Source organism: Rhinolophus ferrumequinum, chromosome 24 (assembly GCF_004115265.2).
Source record: "Rhinolophus ferrumequinum isolate MPI-CBG mRhiFer1 chromosome 24, mRhiFer1_v1.p, whole genome shotgun sequence".
NCBI lineage: Eukaryota > Metazoa > Chordata > Mammalia > Chiroptera > Rhinolophidae > Rhinolophus > Rhinolophus ferrumequinum.
In genome coordinates, this window is record NC_046307.1 from 38,702,937 (window position 1) to 38,729,119 (window position 26,183).

At 43.3% G+C, this 26,183-nt stretch overlaps 1 protein-coding gene across 1 annotated transcript; it reads left to right on the top strand.

The window, feature by feature from the left end:
* The first annotated feature begins 631 nt into the window (after positions 1-631).
* ATP6V0E1 (ATPase H+ transporting V0 subunit e1) lies at positions 632-25,312 on the top strand. Its single transcript, XM_033096884.1, has 4 exons — positions 632-825; positions 4,712-4,759; positions 18,021-18,148; positions 24,824-25,312. Exons 1-3 carry the CDS (start codon positions 722-724, stop codon positions 18,112-18,114), a joined length of 246 nt encoding a protein of 81 aa, XP_032952775.1. The 5' UTR covers positions 632-721; the 3' UTR covers positions 18,115-18,148; positions 24,824-25,312.
* The last annotated feature ends 871 nt before the right edge of the window (positions 25,313-26,183 follow it).

Sequence of the window (26,183 nt, forward strand, 5' to 3'; positions counted from 1 at the left end):
GGGTGGAAAGTCGTGAAGTTGTCCACTACCTTCACTTCATTGAGTGGCTGGCTTGCGTCTACGTCCTCAGAAGCCTGTGAACTCCCTGACGGGGGTCTGATTGGTTTCTATAGCCCAGAACCTGGCACAGTGCACAAGATGTACAACAGTGCAGTAGTGAAGGGAGGGAAGAGCACTGGCTTTGAATGTCACGCCATCAGAGGCTGAGCCTTGGCTCTGCCACTTACGAGCTGTGCGACTTTGGGCCAGATCCTTAACCTCCTCCCCGGGCCTTACTTTCTTCAACTGCAAAGTGAGGATGATCATTAAAACTACCTCATAGGCTGCAGTGAGATGTTCAAAACGAACTCAGGCACTTGAAGTTCATAGCGTAGTGACTGGCACACAGGTTGCATAAGGAGAAGATAAAGCTGTAACTACGCTCTTTTCCTTAAAGGTCTACTCTTTACTGGAAAACTTGGCTGTGCCTCCGTGACTTTACCCTTGGCTCCGGATTTCTGCGGTGAACAACGTCCCCTCAACAAAGCTGTAGCCCCGAGACCCGCCAGGGGAGGGCGGGGCTCTGCCTTCAGGCCCCTGGAGGGGCGGAGTCGGCGCGCGGGTCACGTGGGGCGCGGGAGGCGGGTCCTTGCGCGCGCTGGTCACGCGGCCCAGTGCTGACACTTCCGGGTGGGACCAAAGTGAGGCGGTGGTGCAGGGGCTGGAAGCTCCGGGGGCTACTATGGCGTACAACGGCCTCACGGTGCCTCTCATAGTGATGAGTGTGTTCTGGGGCATCGTCGGCTTCCTGGTGCCCTGGTTCATCCCTAAGGGTCCCAACCGTGGGTAAGTGCGCCAGGCCCGCCTAGGGAGGGACGCGCGGCGGGGAGCGGCCGGGTCGGGCGGGGGAGGGGGCGACCCCGCTCGGCTCAGAGACCTTGGCGGGGTGGCCCGCACTCCAGAGTCAGGCCCCGAACCCCATGCAGCCCCCTGACTTCTTCATCGCAGCAGCGTCGGTGATCCCCGGTTCGAACATGAGGAGGTGACCTCCGGCGGACCCTCCTTGGAAGAGAGTTCAGGGGAATTTTTTTCTCATCACCGGCCTGTGTGGGGAGGGTGTAGTCGGAAACGGATTTATACCGACTCAAGAAGAAGTTGAGGTTCGTCCCTACGCGACTTTCGCCCCTTGAGCCCTGCCCTCCACCCAAATGAGGCCTCGTTTGCCTGAACTTGAAAGAAAGGGGTCAAATAAAACAAATTGCCCTTTCCGCCTCCTATGTTGTCGCAGTTGCACAGGACAAGCTTGTGCAACAACGTCGAGCCCAGGCCTTGCATCTAGTGGCGCCAGTAGGTAGCTGGGGCCTGATCTAAAGCGAGATTAATTACCAAAGAGCAGGAGGTATTGTTTAGAAACCCCTGCGTCATACCTTTTGGAGGGCGCTCCCGTCCTGTGTGTAAGTGGTTAAGAAAGACACTTTTTCACGTGTTAAATAGAGCTTTATCTATTTTGTAAGTAAACTTTTATTGGAACACCCTTTTTTTTTTTTTTTGCCTTTTAGTTCCTCTTTTGTCTTTTAGTCATTTTTTCTCAGCGCAGGATCATGTGGGGTGAAACTTAGAATGAAGTCACAGTTTGTCAGAAACACCATGTTTTTATTCTTTGAAATTAATTGGTGGCTTCAGAGTGCTTTGCATGCATAGTAGGCATTGAGTAAATAAATATCTGTTGAGTGGATAATTCTATTGCTTTTATTAAAGGAAAGAAAATGCTATTCCTTAATGTTTTGTGACTTGAACCCCTTTTGCTCTCTGGAATGAGCTTGGATTAGGCCTGTTACGTCTGTGTAGCTAAAAGTGAAATATAATTTGTTTAAAAAGGAACAAGGGTAGATGAATTTCTATCAGTTGGTAGCATTTTCCCTTCCTCCCGCCCATAAAACACGTTACGTAGGGTCATCTCTCCAGCCTGTAAGATAGAGTTTTACATCTCTTAGCCTGTAAGAGAAGGAGTATTAAAACAATTTGTATTAATCAAATTTAATGTCTCAGACGGGTTTCTCCTACTGGGGTTGGAGAACAGCAAAGTACTTCTCTGTTTCTAGCTTCAACTGTTTCATTACCCTGCTGCCTGCTTTTCCAGCCTTCATACTCAGAAAAGCATTTATGAATGTGCTGGTAGCATTGACCACTCCTTTCTTAAGGCTGCTCACGCAGGGCCCACCTGCCCAGCCTTGGGACTTGGTGCCACCGCTGTTATCCAGGGTAATGAAATGCCTGCCTCCTGCAGGACGTGGGCTACTCAGTTTCTAGTCCTAGTCTCATGATTCAGCTTTAACCTGCTAGTGAAATGTTACCCCAGTCTAAGTAAGGCACCACCTCCACTCCAATCCTTGTGATTACCCGTTCTTGGCAGGATTGAGCAGGTCTTAAAACACAGCAACTCCTAGGAGTTACTGTATTATACTTTGAGAAACTGTGCCCCTAGCTGGATGATCCCTGTGACCTTGGACAATTTAGTTAACTTTTCCACGTTCCCATTTCCTCATTGTACTGAATTAGGACTAGTTCCTCTTTACCTCCTGAAAAGACTGCAAATCCGTTTTTTTGGTTTTTTGTTTTTAATACCTGAAGGAGCTGTATTGCTTCAAGGACTCTGGTGAATTTTTAATACAGGAGAGCCTTTCTGATTTGAACGATTAAAAACACCTTGATTAAGGAGATAAATAAAGGTACTGTGTGAAGGGAAGAAGGAGACTTCGATGTCACATCATCTTTCCTGCGAGACCGCTGCACATCAGAGTGCAGAAAATTGGGTGATGAGGTTTTCAGGACCTGGTGAGGCAGGGAGAAAAAGGGCAAAAGGGAAACTCTTCTGAATCTATGGACCTAGGCAAACCCCTTTATCATTCTTTTCTACAACTAAAAAAGGGCAGGATAAAACCACGTCTGTCGGAATCAGCTTTCCCCGCCATTCCTGTTTTTCCTGATTTCTCTCGTTTCACTTTAGGAGTCCACAGATCTGTAAAAGCTTCAGGTTTTTTCACAGTAGCTCCCTTAGTAATAGTAGGGGAGGAGGTGGGGAGAGGCACAGGGATTGTGTGCCAGGAGTTGTCAGCGCCAGTGTTTTCAAACATGCAGAAAAGTAGAAAGAGTATGAGGGCTGTAGACTCAATGCCACCTAGAATCAATAATTGTGACATATTCACATTTAATTTATCAATACTTGAGTGTGCATGTATACATGTCTCATACAGCACTGTTACCTCACTCCTGTATGCTCACGTCCTCCTTTCCTGCTTTATTTTTCTCCATCAGCATTTATTAACCCTCTGGCATACCAATAGATAGATAGATAGATAGATCCGATAGATAGATAGATAGATCTTATTTGTGTATTGTTCATCTTGTTTGTTGTCTGTCTTCTTCCACTCATGTCAACTTCATCAGTGCAGAGATTTCCATCTGTTTCCTTCACTCTTCTCTCCCAAGAGCCTGTACATACTAGACACTCGATGAAAATCTGTTGAATGAATGCATGGATGTACCAATGTATTACACACACACACATACACACACACACACAACTTCTAAAGGATGAGTTAAAACTGAGTTTAAATAGGAGTTCTGATTTTGCTTCCTGCAGTCTAGAAGATATCCATGGGGTGTGGACCCTTCTGTTTGGACACTGCTCCTATGGATGATGGGGGCTCTGAAAGGTGTTAAGCCGTAGAGTGATGTGATGAAAGGAACATTTTAGGAAGATTCATCTGAGGAGTTTGTGGCTAGAATGAAAGGGAAAGAAGGAAGTTTTGCACCTGCTAGTAGTTAGCCATGTGAACCTGCCGAATTTTGGTGCTAAAGGTGGAAATGGAAAGGAAAAAATCTACATAGGGAAAGATGCTTCGCAGGACTAACCCACAGCATTTGGTGTGACTGAGGATGCAGAGGAGGCCTGAGCAAAAAGATGACAGATTTGGGGCAGGTTGGATGGGTGGAAATGGCAGAGCTACTTCTGGGGAGTAGAAGATTCAGACAGGGGGAGCCTTTGGAAAGAGAAGTGGGATGAGTATAATGAATTCAATTTTAGAAGTGTTGAAATTCACCCGGTCAGATATCCAGGTTTAACTTTTTTTCAGATAGGAGTGGAGATGGGGAGAGGTCAACACTAGAGAGTCATATTTTTAGAAGTATAGTGCCATTTCGTTGTAGAGAATAGTACCAAATAGGGTAGTCATTTGGGTGTCAAAACTCATTGTCACTGCAGCCTTTGTGTTCAGTTTCAGATAAGTTTGGATTAGACACCTAAGCTGTGGCATACATAACCCTTTAAATACAAATACATGTTTAATTATTTACTTAAACTTCTACCAAATGTACCCTGGCGTGCACTGCAGTCTATGGGTGTTTGAACAGATTCAAATGCATTTTCTTGGTGCACAGTCCATGCTGGTTTGCTAATTTGGGAAGGGGACTTGAACCATTCTGTCTGCATAGTTTGCAAATTATCCAATAATGTTTCCTTTTTTTAAGAAAAATTTATGTTTTAATTACAGTTGACATTCAGTATTAGTTTCAGGTGTACAGCATAGTGGTTAGACATTTATATAACTTACGAAATGATCACCCCCCCCATAAGTCTAGTACCCACCTGGTACCATACGTCGTTATTACAATATTATTGACTATATTCCCTATGCTGTACTTTACATCCCTGTCTTTTCTTTCGTTTTAGAGTTATCATAACCATGTTGGTGACCTGTTCAGTTTGCTGCTATCTCTTGTAAGTATGTTTCTCTTGTAAGTAGTTTTTCTTAAAATAAAAAGCATCATTCTTGGTGTTTATAATAATGTTTGTGATTGAAAATGAAATCATAGGCACATGATTTTGAAACTTCACAGCTTAGTTTCATCGCAGCTTGTCCCCCATATAACATCTAGAAATAGTGTCCTAAGATTGAAAATAGCACTCTTTTTCCGGCTCAGTCCATTTACATAAGAACTGTACAGATACTCTTCTCCCTCTGTCAACATAAGTACAGTTTATTTGCCACAAGTTTAAAGCTTATAATTAGCCAGAAATTGTCATTGTACTACTTTTTATTTCACTATTGTGAAGTTTTGAAACCTCCTTATGTCTCTTAAATGTCTCTCCGTGAAGCCAATAAAGCCATTCTTTATTGTGATTTGTGTTTATCTGATGAACAGAAGTTGAGCTAGAATTGTAATCAAATAGAGTAAGGACAATTTTTTTTAATTTCAAAAAAATTGTTCCAAGTATCATATAATTATCATCTTGACTAGATTATATAGTTTATGTAAACTATTGAATGGAAACTGTTTTAGGATATGTAAGGTAATTCTTCAGCATATGTTTTTGGAATGCTGTTCTTTACCCTTGTGAGTGTCAGAAATGGCAGAACTGCCAGTTGAACTGTTGTAAAGATGTTTCCAGCTCTTGTTTACTTTCTCCCCTTTCAGGAAGAGTAGAACAAGTCAAGCCCCAGAAAATAAAAATTGAGTCTTCAGTCAGTTCGTGGAGAAAGGAACCGTTTCAGAGTATTCAGAGGCCTTATGATTTCTTTTCTTTTTTAATTGAGATGTATTTCACATACCACAAAATGCATCCTTGTAGGGATTTCTTCTCAGGGTCTTGAACCAGTGATTGTCCTTTCTGGACTCCTGAGACTTGGTTATAAGGAGAGGACTGGTGTTGGCCAAAGTTTGGTTCAGTGCCCCCATAAGGTAGGAAGCAGCAGTTCGAATCCTGGGATGAAAAGCTATGGCTCCCTGTGACTCTGCATCTATGAATTTCTTACATCTTTGGGCTGGTCACTAAAGTTTTTCAAAGAACATGGGGATGAGCCAGTTCTAGTTCCTAGCATAGATCGAAACCCACCCCTGACAGAGTTATTACCGTGAATTTGACCTTCTGGCCAAGCATTCCATCTCTTGTTTAAGAGCAGGTTTAAGTATTTAGAGCTGAATCATAATGTTCCCTACAAGTGTGGCTGAGTGAGGATGGTGTTTGACTGCCTCACATCAGGACTTTCCACCGTTGGCTGGTTTAGCCTTTTTTCTGGTGAGAGAGGTAAAAGAGGTTTTCTTGGGTGATGCTCAGCCTCTAGAATGGAAGTCTGACAGGTAACGTGTGGAGGGAACTAGCGAGTGTTCATTCTTCCACCATCCCTGCTCAGCTCTAAAGGGTACATGAGAGGAAGGACCTGCATTCCCAGGAATCGGTCATTCCAGGGGAGTGACCGAGAACCCATACACGACCCTACTCACTCTCCTATTGAAATCCCAACAGGACAGCTCTTTACCCATCCAGGAGCCAGGGAGTGTCCTGCGATTGAAAAGGCCCTTTTTAAATGTCTTTGAAGATCTCTGCTGCCTGAGGTTGGTGGTGAGGTCTTAAAAAGAAGAAAAATGTCGCACAGAGGAATGGCTTTAGCTTAAATCAAGACAGGACAACAACATTTTGTGACTTGCTGGTCCCCCATCATCTTTGCAGTACAGTGCATTCTCATGATATTCTCTTTAAAACAAACAAAAAACCTTTCTAATCAGTCTCATGCCTCTCGTTTTCATTTTCAAATGTAAGATGAATATTTGGACTTGGTTGGAAATTATATCCCTTTGAGTCTTAATGACTCAATTGAGAACAATCCGTGAGCCCTTTCCTCTTGTTGTCTAGACCACTCTTTTCCTTTCTCCCATTGTGCTCGTGATGGCTGTGTCAGCAGTGGGTCAGTACTGCCATCCAGGTGTTAGTAAAGGTCAAGCACAGCGTTCCAACATACTTCCGGAGGCCATTTTATGGGGAAGTGAGCTGGATAGCGCAGACTTTTTGAAATTATTTTTTCTTTTTTGTGTTCGAAACCTGGTCATGTATCCTTTTAGCAAAATATCTGCCTGAAACATTGGTGGAATTCAAGCCCTAAATATTTTACATACCTGATTCCACAAAGGGGTGGAATCCTATCATAAATTAGAAAGTCAAAGAAACCTTCACTGTTTGGTGGGTGCTAGTAATATATTCTTGAAAATAACCTTTTTTGAAAGAAGACACTCAAAGAAACTGGATTTCCTAAACAAAGTGATGTTTTGAAATATGTTCATGAACTTTTAAATTGCCTTCTGTTTGTGGCATTTTTTTTCTCTTTCCAGTTTGTTCTAGTCAAAGGTTAGATTCTGTGAGGCGTGACGTGTTTGAGCTCTGAATTAAGCCAGTACGACCAGTTCGGGTTAATAGTTCAGCAGAGGAAAGTCAGAATTTCAAAACAAAAATTCAGTTGGGGACATACTAGAATTGAGACAGACGCCTGTGTAACTTGTAAGAGATATCAAAGGGAATGGACACAAGGAGAGAGATTTGAGGCAATGAGACTGTCCTGAGGCGGTGGTTCTCTCCTGGGGCTGCTGCTGGCATCGGAGGGTAGCGGCCAGGGATGCCGCTGTCCTGCCTACAGTGGACGGGACAGCCACCTCCCAGCAAAGAATGATTCGGCCCCACTGTCAGTACCACTGAGGTTGAGCACCCTGCCCTAAGGGAAGGGGAGGGGAAGGGAAGGGCCAGAGCTGAGGTGCCAGCATTTAGATGTACAGCTGGGCCAGAAAGGGGCAACCTTGAGCCTCCTCTGTTGAATTAGGAGGTGTGACTGGAACGGATGAAGGGATCAGACGGAAGGAAAATCAGCAGGCATATACCCCAGAGGAGCGGTCAGCTTTTCATAAGAGTGGGAGAGAACTGTCTGGAGGCAGCACAGGGGGAGCAAAGACGTTAAAAATAGACCCCCTACTGCCAAAGCCTGAATTACTGGGGTACGAACAAGCAGCCCTTCCTGCTTGAGAGAACCTGGGGAGGGGGACAGGTTTCAGAGAAGCTGGAGGCAGCCGGAAGTGGGAGAATAAAAGGAGGTGTGTGAGTGAGTGGCAGCTTTGAGCAAGGTACGAAGTGTGATCAAAGAATATGGTGAGTGTTTAAACTTTAAAAAAATTATTACAGTAAAAGACACATTGTTATTCCCCTCAAAATGCTCCTCTTCTCTTCAAACACACTTATCCCATCCTTCTTGCCACTTTCTGAAGCAGTTCTGGAAGTTCTGTTTTGTGAGTGCTGTCGTGACTGCCTTGATATCCGGAATCATTTTGACTTTGGAGAAGAGCCAGAAGTCACATGGTGCCAGATCTGGTGAATAAGGTGGATGAGGACACACTGTAATGTTTCTATTGGACAGAAACTGGCATATACCAGAGCCATTTGTGATATGGAGCATTGTCATGATGGAGGATGAAATACGGCACACTTGAAAATGCACCTTCTCTCAACCGTAGCTCACACCCAACTGGTGGCACCGAACAAGTTGAAACTAATCACACACTGTTACTAAGGTTCAGTGCACCGCTTCCCGTATTGGAGATTCCTGCCTTTCCATTGGATGGCACTCGTTAGCGGCATTCACCGTATTTTGTGATCACAGTGGAAAGGCTCCATGTCACACATCACTTCTGGTATGGCAATTTCTGTCAAATAAAAACATTATGGGGTGTCATAAGGTGGGTGAACCTTATTCACCGGATCTGGCACCGTGCAACTTCTGGCTCTTCCCCAAAGTCAAAATGACCATGAAAGGTAAACGTTTTGAATTGATTCAGGACACTGAGGCAGCCATGACAGCGCAACTAAAGACACGAAAGAGGACTTCCAAAACTGCTTCAGAAAGTGGCAAGACCTATGGAACAAGTGGGTTCAAAACGAGGGGGAGTATTTTTTGGGGGGGGAATAATGGCAATGTGTCTTTTACTGTAATAAATTTTTAAAAATTTAAACATTTTTTGATCACACCTTGTACAGAGAACACAGTGGAAGAAAAGGAAGGGCGGGAAGTTAGATCCTAAGTGGTGAGATGAGCAGAACAGTCTGGGGATGGAGTTTGGATCATAATAGATGGTCCTGGGAGGTTTGGGGGAAAATTTTTTCAGAAAAAATTAAGGTAAGCAAAGGTATGAGACCTGTTGAACTTAGCTCTTTTAGTTGCTGTAATTAGGAGAGGACTTGAGGCTTTCCACAGCGGCTTGGCAGTGGAGAGGCTTTGACAGGTAGGCACGGCTGCTTCTGAGGGCCACAGGCACTAGAATGGTGGGATCAAGCTTTAATGTGGTTTTGTGTTCCCAGTACTGATATCCAGTTGTTGCTGCACCACTGGTTGAAAAATTTCCTTTTTCCATTAAATTGCTTTGGCATCTTTGTACAAAATGAACACGTATGTGTTAGTCTATTTCTATACTGGCTATCTCTTCTGTTCATTGATCGATCTCTTTGTCTAGCCTCATGACCATACCAAAATTTTTTTTTTTTCTTTTTTTTAAGATTTTATTGGGGAAGGGGAACAGGACTTTGTTGGGGAACAGTGTGTACTTCCAGGCCTTTTTTCCAAGTCAAGTTGTTGTCCTTTCAATCTTAGTTGTGGAGGGTGCCAGTTAGCTTCAAGTTGTCCTTTCAGTCTTAGTTGTGGAGGGCGCAGCTCCAGGTCCAGTTGCCGTTTTCTAGTTGCAGGGGGCACTGCCCACCATCCCTTGTGGGAGTCGAACCGGCAACCTTGTGGTTGAAAGGATGCGCTCCAACCAACTGAGCCATCCGGGAGGCAGCTCAGCTCAAGGTGCGGTGTTCAGTCTTAGTTGCAGGGGGCGGAGCCCACCATCCCTTGCGGGACTCGAGGAATCCAACTGGCAACCTTGTGGTTGAGAGCCCACTGGCCCATGTGGGAATCGAACCGCCCAGTAGCTCAGGCGGTTAGAGCTCCATGCTCCTAGCTCACATATTTTTTTAATTCTTTGTGATAAAATGCACATCAAGTTGACCATTTTAACCATGTTCAAGTTTACTGTTCATGAGTGTGAAGTGCATTTACATTGTTGTGCAACCAATATCCAAATATTTTTATCTTGCGGAACTGAAATTCTGTCCCCATTAAACAACAACTCCCCACTCCCCCTTCTCCCAGCCCCTGACAATCACCTTTCCACTTTTTTTTGCATTATGGATTTTTTAAATAATTTTTTTTAAACTTTTATTGGGGAACAGTGTGTACTTCTAGGACTTTCTTCCAAGTCAAGTTGTTGTCTTTTCAATCTTAGTTGTGGAGGGCGCAGCTCAGCTCCAGGTCCAGTTGCCGTTGTTAGTTGCTGGGGGCGCAGTCCACCATCCCTTGCGGGAGTCGAACTGGCAACCTTGTGGTTGAGAGGACGCACTCCAACCAACTGAGCCATCCGGGAGGCAGCTTAGCTCAAGGTGCCGTGTTCAGTCTTAGTTGCTGGGGGCGCAGCCCACCATCCCTTGCGGGACTTGAGGAGTTGAACCAGCAACCTCCTGGTTGAGAGCCCACTGGCCCATGTGGGAATCGAACCGGCAGCCTTCGGAGTTAGGAGCATGGAGCTCTAACCACCTGAGCCACCCGGCCGGCCCCATAAATTGACATTTTTATCATTATAAAATGTCCTCTTTATCCTTGGTAATACTCCTTGACTGGATTTTTATTTTGTCTGATATTAATAATCATATGTAACCTTATGCTCATTGTATCTGTCTTTGTATTTAGAATGTGCCTTTTTGCATACAGCTGTCTTTTTTTACCTATTCTGACCATCTTTGCCTTTTAATTGGCAAATGGATAGTCCATATGATTAATGTAATTACTGATATATCTGGGTTTGGGTCCATTATTTTGCTCTTTTCTGTTTATCTCATCTGTTTCTTGTTCCTTTGTTCTTCCTTTTTTGTCTTATGTTTGGTCAATTGGATATTTTTTAGTATTCTGTTTTAGTTCCTCTAAGGGCTCTTTAGCTATACTTTTTTATATTTTTCTTTTTAGTGTTTGCTCTAGAGATTACAATGTGCGTTCTTAACTTTTCACATCTACTGAGAGTTAATACTGAACTACTTTGAGTAAAATGTAATAACTTTGCCACAATATAATTCATTTACTCCCCATCCTTTGTGCTATTATCATTTATTTTACATCTACAGATGTTATAAAACCCCTACTATAGTATCACAGCCTTTACCTTCAAGAATCATACGTTTTATAAAGAAATTAAGAGAAAGAATCTTTTATATTTGCCCACATATTTACCATTTTTAGTGTTCTCTCTCTCTCTTTTTTCCTTTTTTTTTGTAGATTTAAGTTTCTATCTGGTGTCCCTTCAGCCTAAAGAACTTACTTTTGGATTTGTTGTAGTACTGGTCCGCTGACAAATTCTCTCAGCTTTCATGTGTCTGAAAATGTCTAGTTCACTTAGTTTTGAAGGATTTTTTTTTCCGGATAAAGAATTCTAGGTTGACAGGATTTTTTTTTCTTTCAAGCAATGTTAAGATGCTCTTTAATTGCCTTCCGAACTTATTGTTTCTGCTGAGAACTTAGCTGTAATTTGAGTAGTTCTCTTTATGCATTCTTTTTCCTCTGGATGTTATCAAGATTTTCTCTTTCTTTTTAGTTTTCAGTAGTTTGACTATGGTGTTTGTAGGTGTTGTTTTCTTCTAATTTATTCTGATTGGGGTTTATTTATTTCTTCTATTTTTTTTCCTGCTATATACTTTTTCTCCTTCTGAGAGTCCAGTTACATGTATGGTAGACTGTTTTAGGTTTTTATTTCTTCCCAATAGTTTTTTTTCTCATTTCTTCAGATTGGATAGTTTCACTATTTCTTCTGTCATCTCCAGTCAATTAGTAAGCCCATCCAAGGATTTCTCAGTTTGTATATTATATGTTTTAGTTCTAAAATTTCCATTTTTTTTGTAGTTATAATTTATTTTCTGAAATTATCAATCTCTAGTACCATCAAGTAGTTGTTTTTCATATTTTGTTCAGAGTTTATAATTATTGTCTATAGGATGAGTCTGGTAAAAGCTACTCTGCCATTACCAGATCCAGAACCTCACCTATTGACGTTTTTATTTTTCATTTCTATAGAAATTCTTTTTGCTTCTTTTACAGTTGTGCTTCCCCTGTCCTTCTTCTCTCCCTCCCTATGTCTTTCTTCCTGCACCTATTTTAAGCTTATCTTGTGTCTTTAAGACATAGTTTATTTATAGTCCGTATCCGATGATTCCAGGATCTGTGTCCTTACCGGTCTGTGCCTGCTGTTTGCTGTCTGCTGCCTCTCACTCATGGTGCCTGGTTTCCATATATGCTGAGTTATATTTGATTGCCAGCTCTTCATTTTTCTCTAATTTTATATGTATGACTTCTTTGAGGCCTGGTGTAGAGGTGGGCTCCTCCCAGAAGGAATTTACATTGCTTCTGCTAGATGCCTAAGGCCATCACCAGTGTGGGTTTAAATTAAGTAAAATTGTTGATACGTGGTTTTTTAAAACCATGTAGAATGAATTTGAGTTCCAAGCCTTCATGACACCAATCCTCAGTGTCAGTGTTTTTCTTCTTACTTCTCGGTTCTTATATTTGAGACGGGTGATTTTCCTAGCATTTATTTTATGGGGATCCTGTCTGATTTATCCTTACCTTGAGTTAGGACCATTTGGGACCTCAACTATTTGTGGGGAGGTATGTGAAACTTTCATTAGACTCTCTACCTTGCATGGACCGTGGGCTTTGTCTGCTGTTTCTCATGCCCTGTGAGGTCTCAAGTACATCTGTTTCAGTGTGTGCTCTCCAGGTACGGAAAGCAGCCTGCAGTCACTTTCCTCTCCTCTCTGGATACTTGCCTTCACTTAGCTTTTTGGTCTGAGAATTGCTTACGTTTCTCTCATGGATTCATTTAAAATATTTATATGTTGGCTATTTATAGTGGAAGGTACCTAGCCTAGCATATTATTGTCTGCTGTATGAAAAAGTTGTTTTCCTTATTCTGACTTTATGGTCTTTTTCTTTACAATTTGGCCGGGAAGAGGATTGTTATAGACTTTGAACTAGAAGGCCTGGTTTAGAAAGTATGGGGAAAAGAAAGATATTTCAAGAACTGGCAAAAATAGGGCATGTTCCTGTGGTAGTAAAAGGGTCATGGGAGAGAGAGGGCTGGCATAAGATCAATGGAAAACAATTTTGTGCCTTCGTATCTGGAGCTTCGGTTCGTCTTCCAACCTCCTTGGCTGTGGCAGAACATAGTTCCTTGTGGTTGTAGCAATTCATCCTGTAGCGATCTGAGTCCATTAAGGAGCTGAAAACCACACAGTAGGTTAGACCGGGGAAGTTGAACATAATTATAAAGGATGATAAGAGAGTAACGGCAAGATACATGGTGCTCCAGGGCTGAGGGAGGCCCAAGGAAGGCCAAACTGGGAAGGGGTTCAGGCCTCATTGGAGAAGGTGTGTTTCTGCCCACCCGATAGCGGAGAAGTTCCTTGGTCTGGCCAGGCTGGAGCTGGTCTGGAGTTGCTGGGAAGCAGTAGGCCGCCCTCTGGGGGACAGGCAGGAGGGCGGGTGACCCGTGGTGTGGGTGGGTAGTGGGGTCCCTGCGCCAGTGCGAGCAGGAGGCCTTCAAAGCCTGTCGGTCACGCAGGGGCTCTGGTTTCCGTGTGGAAAGGGCTGCAAGAAGGTTAGTTTCAGGCTGAGGCTACGAAATCAAAGAACAACCATGTTGTGGGTTGGAGCCTGCACAGGCTCCACCAAATGTCCTCACCCACTCCGCCAACGTCCAGCCCTCCCCCTGCTGTGTCCCTGCAGCTCCCTCTACTGAGACAGCTTAACGTTGGGCTCACTTTAAAGGAGAAAAGAAGGAATTCGCTTGTTTATCTCAGAGCACATATCACATCCCTAGCCGATCGATCGGCAACAAACTTGTAAAGTGACGCACACGCTCCAACGCCTTTCATCAGGGAGAGTCCTGGCCCTTTCAGGAGCTCACTTGAGGTCACATCCACCCAGGATAATTTCCCTTTCTCAGAGCCAGCTGGGTCTTAGAATCTAATCACAGGAGTGACCATCCCATCATATTCACTGTCCTGGGTTTAGACAGGGTGTGTACGCCAGGGGATGGGAATCTTGGGGGAACATCCTAGAATTCTGCCTGCCACAGAGGGGGGTGGAGGGAGGTGGAGACTCAGAGCCAGCTGAGAAACTCCCATGTAAAGTGCAGGTTGTATTTCATTCCTTGGCTTGAATACATTTCAGCTGTCTCAGAGAAAGAGGGAATGCCTAATATTTATTAAACATCTATTTGTCACCTACTCCACAGAGCACTTTCCTGTATTGTCTCTTTATTTCTTAACATCTTGAGGCAGAGGATATTACTCTCATTTTACAAAAGGGGAAACTGAAGTTCGGGGTTGTAAGGTCACTTGCCAAGAGACACTCCACTAATATTTGGTACAGCTGGAGTTAAAAGCCACCCCTGCCTAATACTGCGTCCTGGGTTTTCTCATAGCGTCTCATAACACTGCTGCCTTCAAAAGAATTTGTGTCATTGCACTGAGATGAGGAGATATGGCAGAGGGCAGCTCGGGGGAGGGAGGGCAAGTCGCTCTCCTGCGTCTCTACTATCCCTACAGAGCCCCCTGATAGAGGTCACTCCTGCAATGGCCCTTGCTTGGAGGGACGGTGGCTCAGAAGAGAAGTCCTTGCCAGACTTCCCCGTTCCAACAGGGAAGCTGGGCGGTTATGTGCGTCCCCCGGAAGTAACCATGCCTCTGGTCCCTGTTCTCATATCTGAATGTGGAACAAAAGAACAAAGCAAGATTTGAGAGGGCTAGGGATAGCCTTTTCTGCGGGAGAGGCCTCCTCTACGCTTGGAGAATTCTAACAACCAGGAGCTGAGCGCATGACAAGTGACCGGGGGTGTTTGTAGAATGAGACCTCCCGTGTGGATCGCTATCAAAGCACGCTCCACTGTTGTTCTGGTTCCTGTCTCACAAGCTTGGGAGCCCCTGCGTGGGGTGGCCTCCCCTACCGATTTTCCTCGCAGCCTCAGAGCCTGACATGAAGCATAGCATTGGTGAATGACTGCGGGATAGATCAGAACTCCCGGGCTGCTGGGTTTGCTTCCGCCTGGTATAGTGGGCCTCGGGAGCCCTGGGCCCCATTGCCGATTCACTCTGGGCCAGTACGCTCCCTAGGACTTAGTTTCCTCATCCTTAGATATAGGAACATGGACTTGACTTCTGGGCCAAGTCCAGTTATGCAGAAAGGTGTTACCGCACTATAACTGCTCAGGCGTTTGCATACTCTCAGGTGGTTGGTTATTAGGCTGGACTTCAGGTATGGAGACATGTGGAACAGTTTGGGCAAATATGAAGGGTACGTCCCTTGGACCTATGAAGGAATAGACTCATTGGAATAGAATCTCTTCCTCCACCTTCTTCCATCAATGCAGACTGGATTTTTTTTTCTCCTTCCAGTTCTTCACCGTGTCTCTCCGCTTTGAAGGGAGATTTTAAGTCAGGCGCGAGTCAGAAAGGCGGCGAGCTCAGCTGGTCAGAGGGAGAATTGCTCCATGAAAATTCAAATGAACTGGCCTGGGCTGTTTCCCAAGGAACTTTCTTGAACTGTGGTTTGTTGGGGTTTTTTGTTTTTTTGTTAAGTGAGATGTTTTGCTTGAATCGAAGCATGAAAGATTATAAAATTAAATTCAAAGTTTCTGAATGCTAATCTGAGCAAGCAAAGTGTACTTCATTCCTGCTTCTGGATGTTTCCTCTTTATCTCAGGTACCAAAGGCTTGTGATGGACTGAATAATCAAGAAGTGGATTCTTTATTTCCTCAACTCCCAGACAGTTCAGGTGTAGCTAAATGAATACCTTCTGAAATGTTGTCAGTTACAAAATTTCAGATGGTAACCAATATAATAGGTAGTGGGAACATTAGTCTGCCTGAATTTCTGGTTCAGGGGTGCTACCACCTTGCTATATGGTGACCACAGACAAATCACTTGGCCTCTCTCTGCCTCAGTTTCCTTAACTATTATGGGAGAATTAAAAGGAACATTCCACGTGAACTAGAGCATCTGTATTTTTAAAAAGCTCCTGGGTGATTGTAATGTTCAGCTAGGATTGAGAACCACTGCTACGTAACGTCACAGACAGCGCTGGGACGGGGTGCTGTTATTTGGTGTGCATTTTTGGCAAAGAAAGGAAACAGGCTAGTTTATGTTGTGACATATTTTTTATTTAGATTTCTAGCATTGGCCAGTTATTTCCGTCTCTTACGAAAGGACAGGCGACTTTTTATAGTCAGCTTCTATTGCCTGCTGGGATTGGGGAAATCCTGGGTCTGTGTGGAATTTTCCATGACTCTTAGCTCTGCACCAGTAGTGTTCACTGCTGTCACAGAGCTTTCCAGTGTGTCTGCCTGGGCTGTCCTCCTCTTTCTGTTCTGACAGTGTCAGATGTTAAACCTCAACTACACGTCTTCGTCTTTTATTTGTGTTTAATACTCTGGTTCTAAGGACAGATCAGAGGATCTCATCTGAATTCACGTTTTGTTTATAAAGTGAGTCAGCTTGAGGTATCTATTTTGGCCCGATTTCCTCAGGTGTCATGTTTCCGGTCACAAAAGCACCTTTTGTGGGGCTGGGTGGGGAGGGCGGGTGCACTGTTTCTGTAGGCACAGGCTTGTGCAGTGTGGTGCTGGCAGGTTCTCCAGCAGTCTGGTCATTGCTGATCAGAATCGGCTGTTTGATCCTTTGGTGGGAAGAGTTCTAAAAATAATGGCAAATGGAAGAGAAGAGATCGGACCATGTAATGGCCTGTTTGAATTTGGCTAGTTCCCCTCTTACAAGGGAAGATAAAGTCCTAAAATTTTAGAAGGAAACTACTGTAACAGTGTGTCTCCCATTTCCCTAGAAAGCAGTTCCCTGTATCTCATGCAAGGAAGATAGCAGTACCAGATTATGTTGCTAAAATCTCCTCTCCCAGATCCCTCCGTGGAGGCTGGGCTTGGTTACTGTACCCCCTCACCTCAAAAGAAGAGAAGTTCTGAAGTTCCTGTGTTTTGAATAGGAATTAAAGGCAGTGTGTGTTGTGCGTCAGTCCTGTCCCCTTGGAGAGACCTTCCTGACCACCCTAGCAAGTAGGACCCCTTCCCTCCCCCATTCTCTACTCCTTCATCCCACTTTCTCTCTTTCCTGTCATTATATTATGTGAGCTTCGTGTGAGTAATGACATTTCATTTTCTCCCTTCTGTCCCCGGGGCAGGAACCTGGTAGGTGCTCATCAAATATTTGTTTAGTAAGTAAAACATGGAATGGTTTGAATGGCCAGGCATTTGCATACTGTCTTTGTTCCTGGCTTTGGTCTTAGCTCTGATGCTCAGACTTCATTGGATGTATGAATTACTATATCAGATATAAAACCAATTTTACTGAACTTTGTGAGCAGTATAAGAAAATGTTAGACAGTTTTGACTATGTGCTATTTTTCACGTCTAACCCTGAGGTAGTAATATAACACCATGATACTTCCTCCATAATTAGTCTATAATACAGAGGAATAGCTTGTTAATTAGATTCTGAAGTAAGCAGGGAGGGTTAAATGCCCATTTAGTTCAGCTCCACTGGGGCCCAAAAGATGTGTTACATATTTTAGTGGAGAAGGGGCACTCAAGCGTTAAGAGTCTAGCTGGGAGATGGTGGGCTGAATTTTAACCTTGGCTGTATCAGTAAAAATGGCTGTGTCATATCATTTGTGGGTCTTAGCATTTGGAGAATGGATAAAATAACATCCATTTTTCCTGAGCCTGGAAATTGTAGTGATACATTGAGATTAGGTAAAAACAGTCTGAGGTAAAGATATCACATGAATTCAGGAAATCTTGGATACTTAGGATTAAGAAAATGAGAGAAAAGACAGAGAGGTACTGTGATGAAGCCTCGTGGCTGGCTGTGTTATGTATATGTAATACGTATCGAAATGAAGGCAGTGTATTTCTCTGAAAGCCCATGAGTGCCATCTGTTATGAACTTGTGTGGAAGGTTTGGTCTGAATAGAATAGACTTAAGTTTTACTGATGCACATTTTTTTCGTCCTAATTGAAAATGGTCCTGTTCCCTCATATTTCATCACTTTTGTGTTGTTCTTCCCCCATTATTTTTCAGTTGGTTGATTGCGATTCTGGCTCAACTCAACCCTCTCTTTGGACCACAGTTGAAAAATGAAACCATCTGGTATCTCAAGCATCACTGGCCTTGAGGAAGAGGACCCGCTCCGGCGCTCAGTCATTGAGGTGACTTTACCCTTGACCTTGCACAGCAGTGCTGTCAGTCAGTCAGCTAGAGTTGCCGTGACTTTTTCTCAGAATTCTGTGGCCATTGTAACACTTGGTAAGGGCAGGCTGCTGAAAGCAAACATCATTTGAAGAGCAGAAGTAAATTTGGAACTTAAGCCATTCACTTTATCAAAGGATTTATCCATAAGCTTCTTTAAGGTTCCGCTGGTACCCTTCCATTTAAAATACAGGTTGACGTACAGATTAGGCCTGCATGCAATCTTCGACACAGCTCAGGAGAGTGACTGTTGATACTTGGTATTGTAAGATTCAGCAGCTTCAAGAAGTGGCTGGCAGGTTTGAAATTAAGAGCATTTCTGAATGTTTTGATAGAGACAGGTGCTTTTTGAAAACTTGTCTTAAAATTTCAGCTTTTATTAGTTCTGAGGATCAGAGGGAAGGAGTGGTATAATGGAAAGATTTACTCACGGGCTGAGAGTCAGAAAAGCTATCATTTACTTTGTTCCTCTGTCTCCATTATTTAGATAAATGGAAGTTAGCGCTATTTGAGTAGATTCTGGTACAGCTTTTTGGGCAAGGGTGCTTCTTCATGCTACTGTGACCTTCGTATCACTTCATAACACGAGATACACGGTGTTTGGCTCTCCTCTCTTTAGTGCTGCTGAGATGCTTAATGGGTTCAGGTAACGACAGCCTGGACCCTCCAGTTGTAAAGTTCTCTGTCAACCTTTCATCCAGAGATTTTTATCCATTGATGCTCTTCGCTTGAATTAAGCATTTCAGTAGAAATTGCAAAGCGGTGATTTTCTAGTTCTGTCATGACTTCTACATTTGATGAGATGAACTGTTTCTATAAGGGGGAGCTTTCCCTCGTCACCTAAGGTTATTTAATAACCTTGAAATACAGATCATACAGGAAAAGCAGAACACATACTTAATTCTTTTTGTTTTTAATTTTCAAAGTAAGCTGTTGGTGCCCAAGTGACTTCTAGGGTATCCAGTGAGGTTTTCTTTTCTTTCCTCTTTAATTTTAGTCAGTTAACATTTATTATCCATTTTATGTTCAATTGTTCTTTCTTTGACCTATGGGAGCCTGTCTAGACTGGCTCTATGTCCTTTTGCTATTAGTCTTTGATAGTTTCCTTATTCTCTGGCAACATCAAGATGCCCCAAGACCCCTCTGTATGTTTCATGTCCCAGACTTGGAACCAGCTGGTCTTCCAATTGCTTTCGAAATTTCCCACTGAAAGGGTCCTGGTTCACTAGTCAGTCCACAAGCCTAGCTGGCCCTGGGTCCTTTTAGTGGGAATGGTATTTAAAAACCAAGAGCTGATCGCAAGGTGTGTCCATTATTTCTGGGATGTTATTGCTTTAAGTCTTTATAGTGGACAAAGCCAGAAAGTGTGTACTTTTTGTTTTTTAATTTAAATCTTTGTTTGTTTTTTAATTTTATTGGGGAATAGTGTGTTTCTCCAGGGCCCATCAGCTCCAAGTCGTTGTTCTTCAATCTAGTTGGGGAGGGCGCAGCTCATTAGCCCATATGGGAATCTAACCGGCAACCCTGTTGTTCAGAGCTCACGCTCTAACCAACTGAGCCATTCCGCCGCCCCATGTAACTGTGTACTTTTAAGAAGAAAAAGAATCATGAGTTCATGTTAGTATTTCTAATTCAAATTTAACATTACAGGGTTTTTACTTTTGTGTTCAATTCATAGTAATTCTTTTATTTGCTACTATTTTTTGAATTGCTACTGTTTTTTGCTACTATTTTTTGTAAAACATATTTCAAAGTCAAAATTATAAATAAGACATATTCAGAGAAGTCTACCCTTGCAGTGTTTCATTTTGCAAAGATAAGCAAATACATGCATTTGTGTGTGTGTGTGTGTGTCTGTGTGTGTGTCTGTCTTGCTCCCCATCCTCTGTGCACACACACAGCTGTTACAGAAGAGATATATAGAGGTTGCCAAAAAAATGTAGACACATTTTAAGAAACGAAAACTTGTAATACTCAATACATACTGAAAACAAAAGATGAATTCAAGTCACGTTTGACATCTGCAGTTACAAGAGGTGCTCAAAGTGGTTACCACCAGCGTCCAGACACTTCTGATTACTGTTTGATTACTGCTTGAGCAACGTTGACCAAAGTGTCCACTTGTGTACATTTTTTTTGTCACTCCTGGTATATACTATTTTGTAGCTTGCTTTATGAGAGTGCCTGTTTCCTGGATTTTTGCCAATTTGAAAAGTAACTAATCAGCTTGTTTTTCCCCTTACAGTTCTATCTTTGCCCAAAGGGGTTTTGATTTCCCTCTTATATAGGTTTTTTTTTAAACATCTGATTAATGAGATTTTTTTTTTTTTTAACCTGCCATTTTTTTCCTTCAAAGTCTCCTGTTTTCTATCCTTCCTGTTTAACTACAGTGGATGTTAGGTAAGGATTGATTAGGCTTTAAAGCTGAGGACTTGTGATCTTAGAATTGGATCTCGTTCTAGCATCGCCTTAACTTTTTCTGAGCTTCATTTCTTTCCCTGGTAACGAGAGAATTGGGCATCTTTGGCTCTGGATAACACTGGGCATGTGGATCTGAAGGCTTCTTTTGCCCATTCTTTTCAGTCTCGTGTGTGTTAACCTGATGACGAATTCCTAACGTTTGCACTCTGGTCCACAGCACCAACTGGGGCTGCTGCTTGAAACCCTTATATTGTTCCTTTAAAAACAAAATGCCAGGAAGCAGGATGGCACGGGCCAGCAAACCCAAATTGGGAACCCGAATTGTTACATTTATTCCGCATTTGAGGTAGTGATTATGGCGGTACCATATACTCGAGGCCTTTGGAGTCAGCACAGGAGATCTAATTTCTGCCTAGCATTGGAGCAGACAGAACTCTCAAGACATAACTTCTCTTTTCTTGGTGGGAAAATCAAGACTGCACTAAATCCCTTTTGAACTTTGAACTTGTACACAACAGTGGGATGAGAAAGGAGTGCAGAACCCAGATTTAGGCCTGTCTTCATTTGGTAAGGAAAAGTGTTTGATTTTGTGCATGATTTGTTTAAGCGGCCAGATTTGGAAAGTAGGAGATGTAAGCTAGACATGGTATTCAGCAAGAGAAAAATGGGGAACAGTCATGAAAGCTTGAGAGTAAATTTATATAGATGAAATCAACTTGATCTGAACAACACAGTTAAACATCTAGCTGATGTTTTGTTACTTTGGTCACGTTACTTGCCTTGATTTTCTTTCGTATGCTGATGATGGGGAGAGTTCTATAGCACATTATGTTTATTGGCTGGAAGTCTTGCCCAGTACTTCTAAGAACATTGCTCACTCCATCTTTGCCCCTGCGAACCTTGACCCCCTTGCTTGTGGAACTGTCACGTCAAGGTTGCTGGTTTTGTTGCTGACCCGTTTTCCTATAGCCCTGGGGGTGTGATGCTGGTGTGGTCTCTTTGGCGTGGATTTGGCTCCAGACCCAGTGTCCTGTATGTTTGTTCGTCTACCACGCCATTGTAGTACGTCACATGAGCTTACATGGTTTCCCACAGCCCTAAGGGGCAGAAAGTTGGAATTTTATTCCAAAGTCCGGACAGGAGAATAGAGGGTATTGGTAATTGGGCCTCTGCCCCGGCAGAGCGGTTTTCTGTGCATTCGGAAAATATTTGCATGCTCATGAGGTGCATGGCACTGCGTGAGTGGGGATTTCAAGGAAGGCTGAGCGTGCTGGAGGGGTTTGTGTCCTGTTGAGAGGTTGAAATGAAGCCGTGCTTGTGACAAGTGGAGCAGTGCAAGGTGTTTTGTGGTGGAAAGGTGGATTTTTTACTATCGATCACTTCTTTCTCCTCTTCCTCGAATCCAGTCGGTCCTGTTAACGTCTCTATCTGCCTTTCCTTTCCTGCTGTGGACACCCTAATTTCTGACCCCGAACACTGCAGCTCTGACGTGTTCTGCAGTGGCTCGTTGGGTCTCCCTTGTCTCTAGGGCAGTCTATCTACAAAACACGGCCCTGTTGCTCTTCCCCATGGAGCTCTTCCTGAAACAGATCACTGCTTGCCCTGGAAACTCATTCTTCTCCATGGACTACAGCAGGGTTTTATTTTTTTAATCCCAGGTCCCTGAATTCAGTGGGTACATGTCGCTTAAAATGCTGTATAACATGTTGCAAGCACAGCTTTTTGTCAGGGTCACCAAAGGTCCCATGAGCCACAAGAGATAAGAATGACTAATCTGCTGGTTATATCCAGCTTTGTAATTTGGCGGTCATACCACCCACTCTGCCCTCAAACCACCTTCGCAGCCTTGTTTTCTTCCCTGACCTATTGGTAGCAGCCCTAACTGTTCTCGTGTTCTTGACCTAATTAGCTTTTCCTGCCTCTTGTACCCTATGACAATCATTAATTTAGAAAGCAGGTTCCACCGACTACTGGCGACAGCCGGCGGGGGCGGGGCGCAAGGCTCATAATACCAGCATGGGCCAGGGAGCTGTGTCCTACACAACTAGACTGAGAAAGAATGGCATGAACCAGAGTGGGGGTGGGAGGTGGAAGAAAGGGGGTGGGGGAAAAAAAGAAAGTGATTCCTAAATACTCTTCTGCAAACAATGTTTCTGCTTTCTTGCCTCCACTCCCCCATTCTCTCTTACTTCTTTCTGATGTCTTCTCTTTGAGTGTCCAGCTTGCAAGTGTTTGCACTTCCTTTCCTGGCCACTTGTTTTCAAAGTGATTTCTTCTTTTCCCTAAATGTATTTAGCTCCCTGGTTTCTGCCATTTGTTTGGCGCATTGCCTTGACTTGTTAAATACACACGTTCTTAGTTTGCTTACATACCTCTTATAGTTAATCTCATACAATAAATACATACCTTACGCATGATAATAAACAATTATTTTGTGAATTTATCTAAAATGAAAAAATGAAAATGATGACCTGTCCTTGAATAACATATCTTCACTCATCCTTCCCTGAACAGACTTCCTGGTTCTGGCCTTCATATTTCTATGTTGTCTTCATTCTCAGTTTTATCTGAAAATAGCCTTAGTGATTCCCTTATTTTACAAAATGAGAACGTGGACCCTTTGGTTGCATTTCCCACCCCCACCTCTAAATGGCTACCTCATATCAGAGAGATGATCAGAATATGTGTTGCTTTAATTCACTCCAAAATCAAACCACAAATCTGTGCTATTTAATATATCAGTCATACTCAACATTTATCTTAAAGTGGGTATCACTGAACTTGAGTGAAAATTATCCCCGGTTTCTGTGTGGTTTGTCAAAAATGAAGACCTGTTTTTCCGTTTGGTAATTGTTCATTTGTCCAAAGAGACCTAAACGCTGAGGAATTCTAACCAGTGCGCTCTTCATAGAAAATGAACACACGAAACATCTGGATTCACTACTTCAGTGTTCTCATGTACTCTATAATCTTCCTGGCACTCAGGTCTGGGCAGAGGAGCTGTTCTGCTGGCCGAAGGAGGAGGAAAGAAAAAGATCAGATTAGAGGGAAGGTTTCCCAAAGCTGGGGGCCACAAGAAAGCTCTGGTAGCTGCCCCTCTCTGGCCCACAGCGGTTACTTCCCAGTACACTGTAAAAACAGCCCTCTGATTACATCTGGAGGTGAATGTACTTTATTTGCAGTGTCCTGCCGTAGCAGGTCCCCGGCTATCTGGTGCTTTCCACCATCAGGGCGCTTGGCTGGTCCCAGCTTGCACCCAGGAGACCTAGCAGCAGTCTCGTGTCTGCTTCAGGCACCTTGGCGCTCGGGCCTTGGGAAACCTTTTATCACACAAGGATTCTCCCTGGTCCGCGCACTGACTGGGAAAACCTCAAGGTTTTCTACATGCTGTTTGACCTTCAGTCCTGTCACTGCCTGCCACAAACCCTGTCTCATTGAGTTTAGCCCATCAGCCCCCTGCACTTAACTCTCAACATTCTGGCAAATTGTGTGTCACCACCAGCTTGTTCTCTTATCTGCCAACTCAAGCCTTGTGTGGAAATTGTCTCTGAAAGACATTTTATTGTTGTTTTAGTTTCAAAAGTAGCATATGTGGCTTTATTAATATAGACATTATAAAACAAGCTTCACATAAAGGAGTTTATGTGACTGTTATTAGGAGTTTGATGTGTGAAGATGCCTGTTTTAATGTTTGCTCGCCCTGCAAAGGTGGTGTGCAGCTTGAAGCTCTTAAAAAAAGAAACTCACGTTTGTCGCCTACACTTGTGGTGGCAAGAGCAGGGGGCAGACTAAGAGCAACTTCCGGTACCAAGGAGCCTGCTCTCTCTAGGAGTCCAACAGAGAAAAGCGTGCCTCGCCTGTGGGAACCGTGCTACCCTTCTGTAAGAGGGGAAGGGAAATACAGATTCTTGAAACCGAAGTGAATGCATTAGATTCCAGTACAATCGGTCTTAGTCAGCTTCACTCTTCCTGCTTTCTATGACAGTCAGACCTACTTGTGACCCTCAGTTTGTTCTGTCCTTGGTAACGGGACCTCTTGTCATAGCCCTGCAACACCTGCCGAGGCTTGCACGTTAGTTGAACCCACTGTAATTCAAGTGTGTGTTGAGTTCCTGTATATTTTGAATTATTGGCCTGACTGTCTGTCTTGATGGTAAACTTGCCCTCCTGAGGATGGTGTGAAGACCAGTGACTAGAACGGCTTTGTTTTGCAGGTCACGAAGAGAACTCTAAATGCAGAATCAGCTCCAAACCCACCCACCTTCCTCGACTCACCTGTTTTCGGCCATCAGCTGCCTTAAACGTCCACACCACATTTGAATATCTCATTCTACAGTGCAGTCTTTTTTTCCTCTCACCTTTTCTACACTTTGATGAAATACGTGCCTCCTTAATCTACACTGTGCTGATGCCATAAAATGTTTATGCGCTCTTCTAAGGTGGAAGGTGCTACTCTTCTAAGAAACGTCACTCTGTCCTTGGAACCTGTGGATTTGAAGATGGCTCCTGCCTTCTCAACATGGGGATCAGCGAAGTGTGTCAAAGCTGTCACAAGACACTGCGAGTCCAGTGCAGCAGCCAGTAGGAGAACAAGTTCAAGGGAAGATCTGTCCCAACAGAATTACACCAAAGTATATTTTCGGGATGAATTTCTTATTTCTGCCATCTTTTGGAATAAATTATTTTTCTGCTTTCTATGGAAATCTGGTTTTGGTGTTTGTTAAGCTCATTTTTATAAGCTTTTCTATCTCTAGATAATGCCCATTTTTTTTAAAAAAAAAAAAGGATTTTATAGTTCAAAGTCTGGTTGGATGTATCAACCTGGCCAACTAGTTTGAGGTGCCTAAAGAGACTGGTAAGTACTTTCCTTGATCATTCAGTAAACATTTGATTGCCCACTGTAGCCAAGGCACTGGAAGAATCTTAAGATGTGGGGAGATTGGGGTCCCTGCAAGTTCAAGGGCTGATATGCTACTTGGAGAGATAAGATCGGTTATATGTGGAACTGTTAGGTGGGTGCAAAAGTAATTGCGGTTTTTGCAATTTTTTTTTTCCTAACCTTTTAAACTGCAGTTACTTTTGCACCATCCAAATATAATACAAGGCCATAAAATGGTCCATAAAAAAGTCCACTGTCTATAAAAAAAGTGATTATGATGGTCAGCAGGTCAGTCCCAGACGTAGGGACAAGATGGGACCAGCAGTTCTTGTACCATCACGCCCTTAGACGTAATGAGGAAACCGAGAGTGAGTAAAAAGCCTGGGATAGGGCAGTAACGCTGTTTTGACAGCAGGCATCTCAATAATTCACTAATTTGGGGATTTTATTGGTTAAAATGGATTTAAATTTTCACCAGCTCATGGCTCTTTGACAGCCAGCCAAGAATGGATTTCCTGTTTTGCAGTTTTGTACTTTCCTATTCCTCCCAAACTCTGAACTCATTGCTTTGCTATTCTCATGACCATAGAGAGTTTTAAGTTGACATGGCTCTCCTGCTTTCATTTTTCTTTCCATTCTTTACTTTCCTTTTAACCTTAAAGTTTTCCTGAACATTCGGCAATCCCATCGTTTAC

Excerpts from the sequence above, each read along its gene's own strand:
- ATP6V0E1 (XM_033096884.1), top strand. The coding sequence starts at position 722 with ATGGCGTACAACGGCCTCACGGTGCCTCTCATAGTGATGAGTGTGTTC. Across the intron at positions 826-4,711 it reads CCTAAGGGTCCCAACCGTGG|AGTTATCATAACCATGTTGG; the intron begins GTAAGTGCGCCA and ends CTTTCGTTTTAG. Across the intron at positions 4,760-18,020 it reads TCAGTTTGCTGCTATCTCTT|TTGGTTGATTGCGATTCTGG; the intron begins GTAAGTATGTTT and ends ATTATTTTTCAG.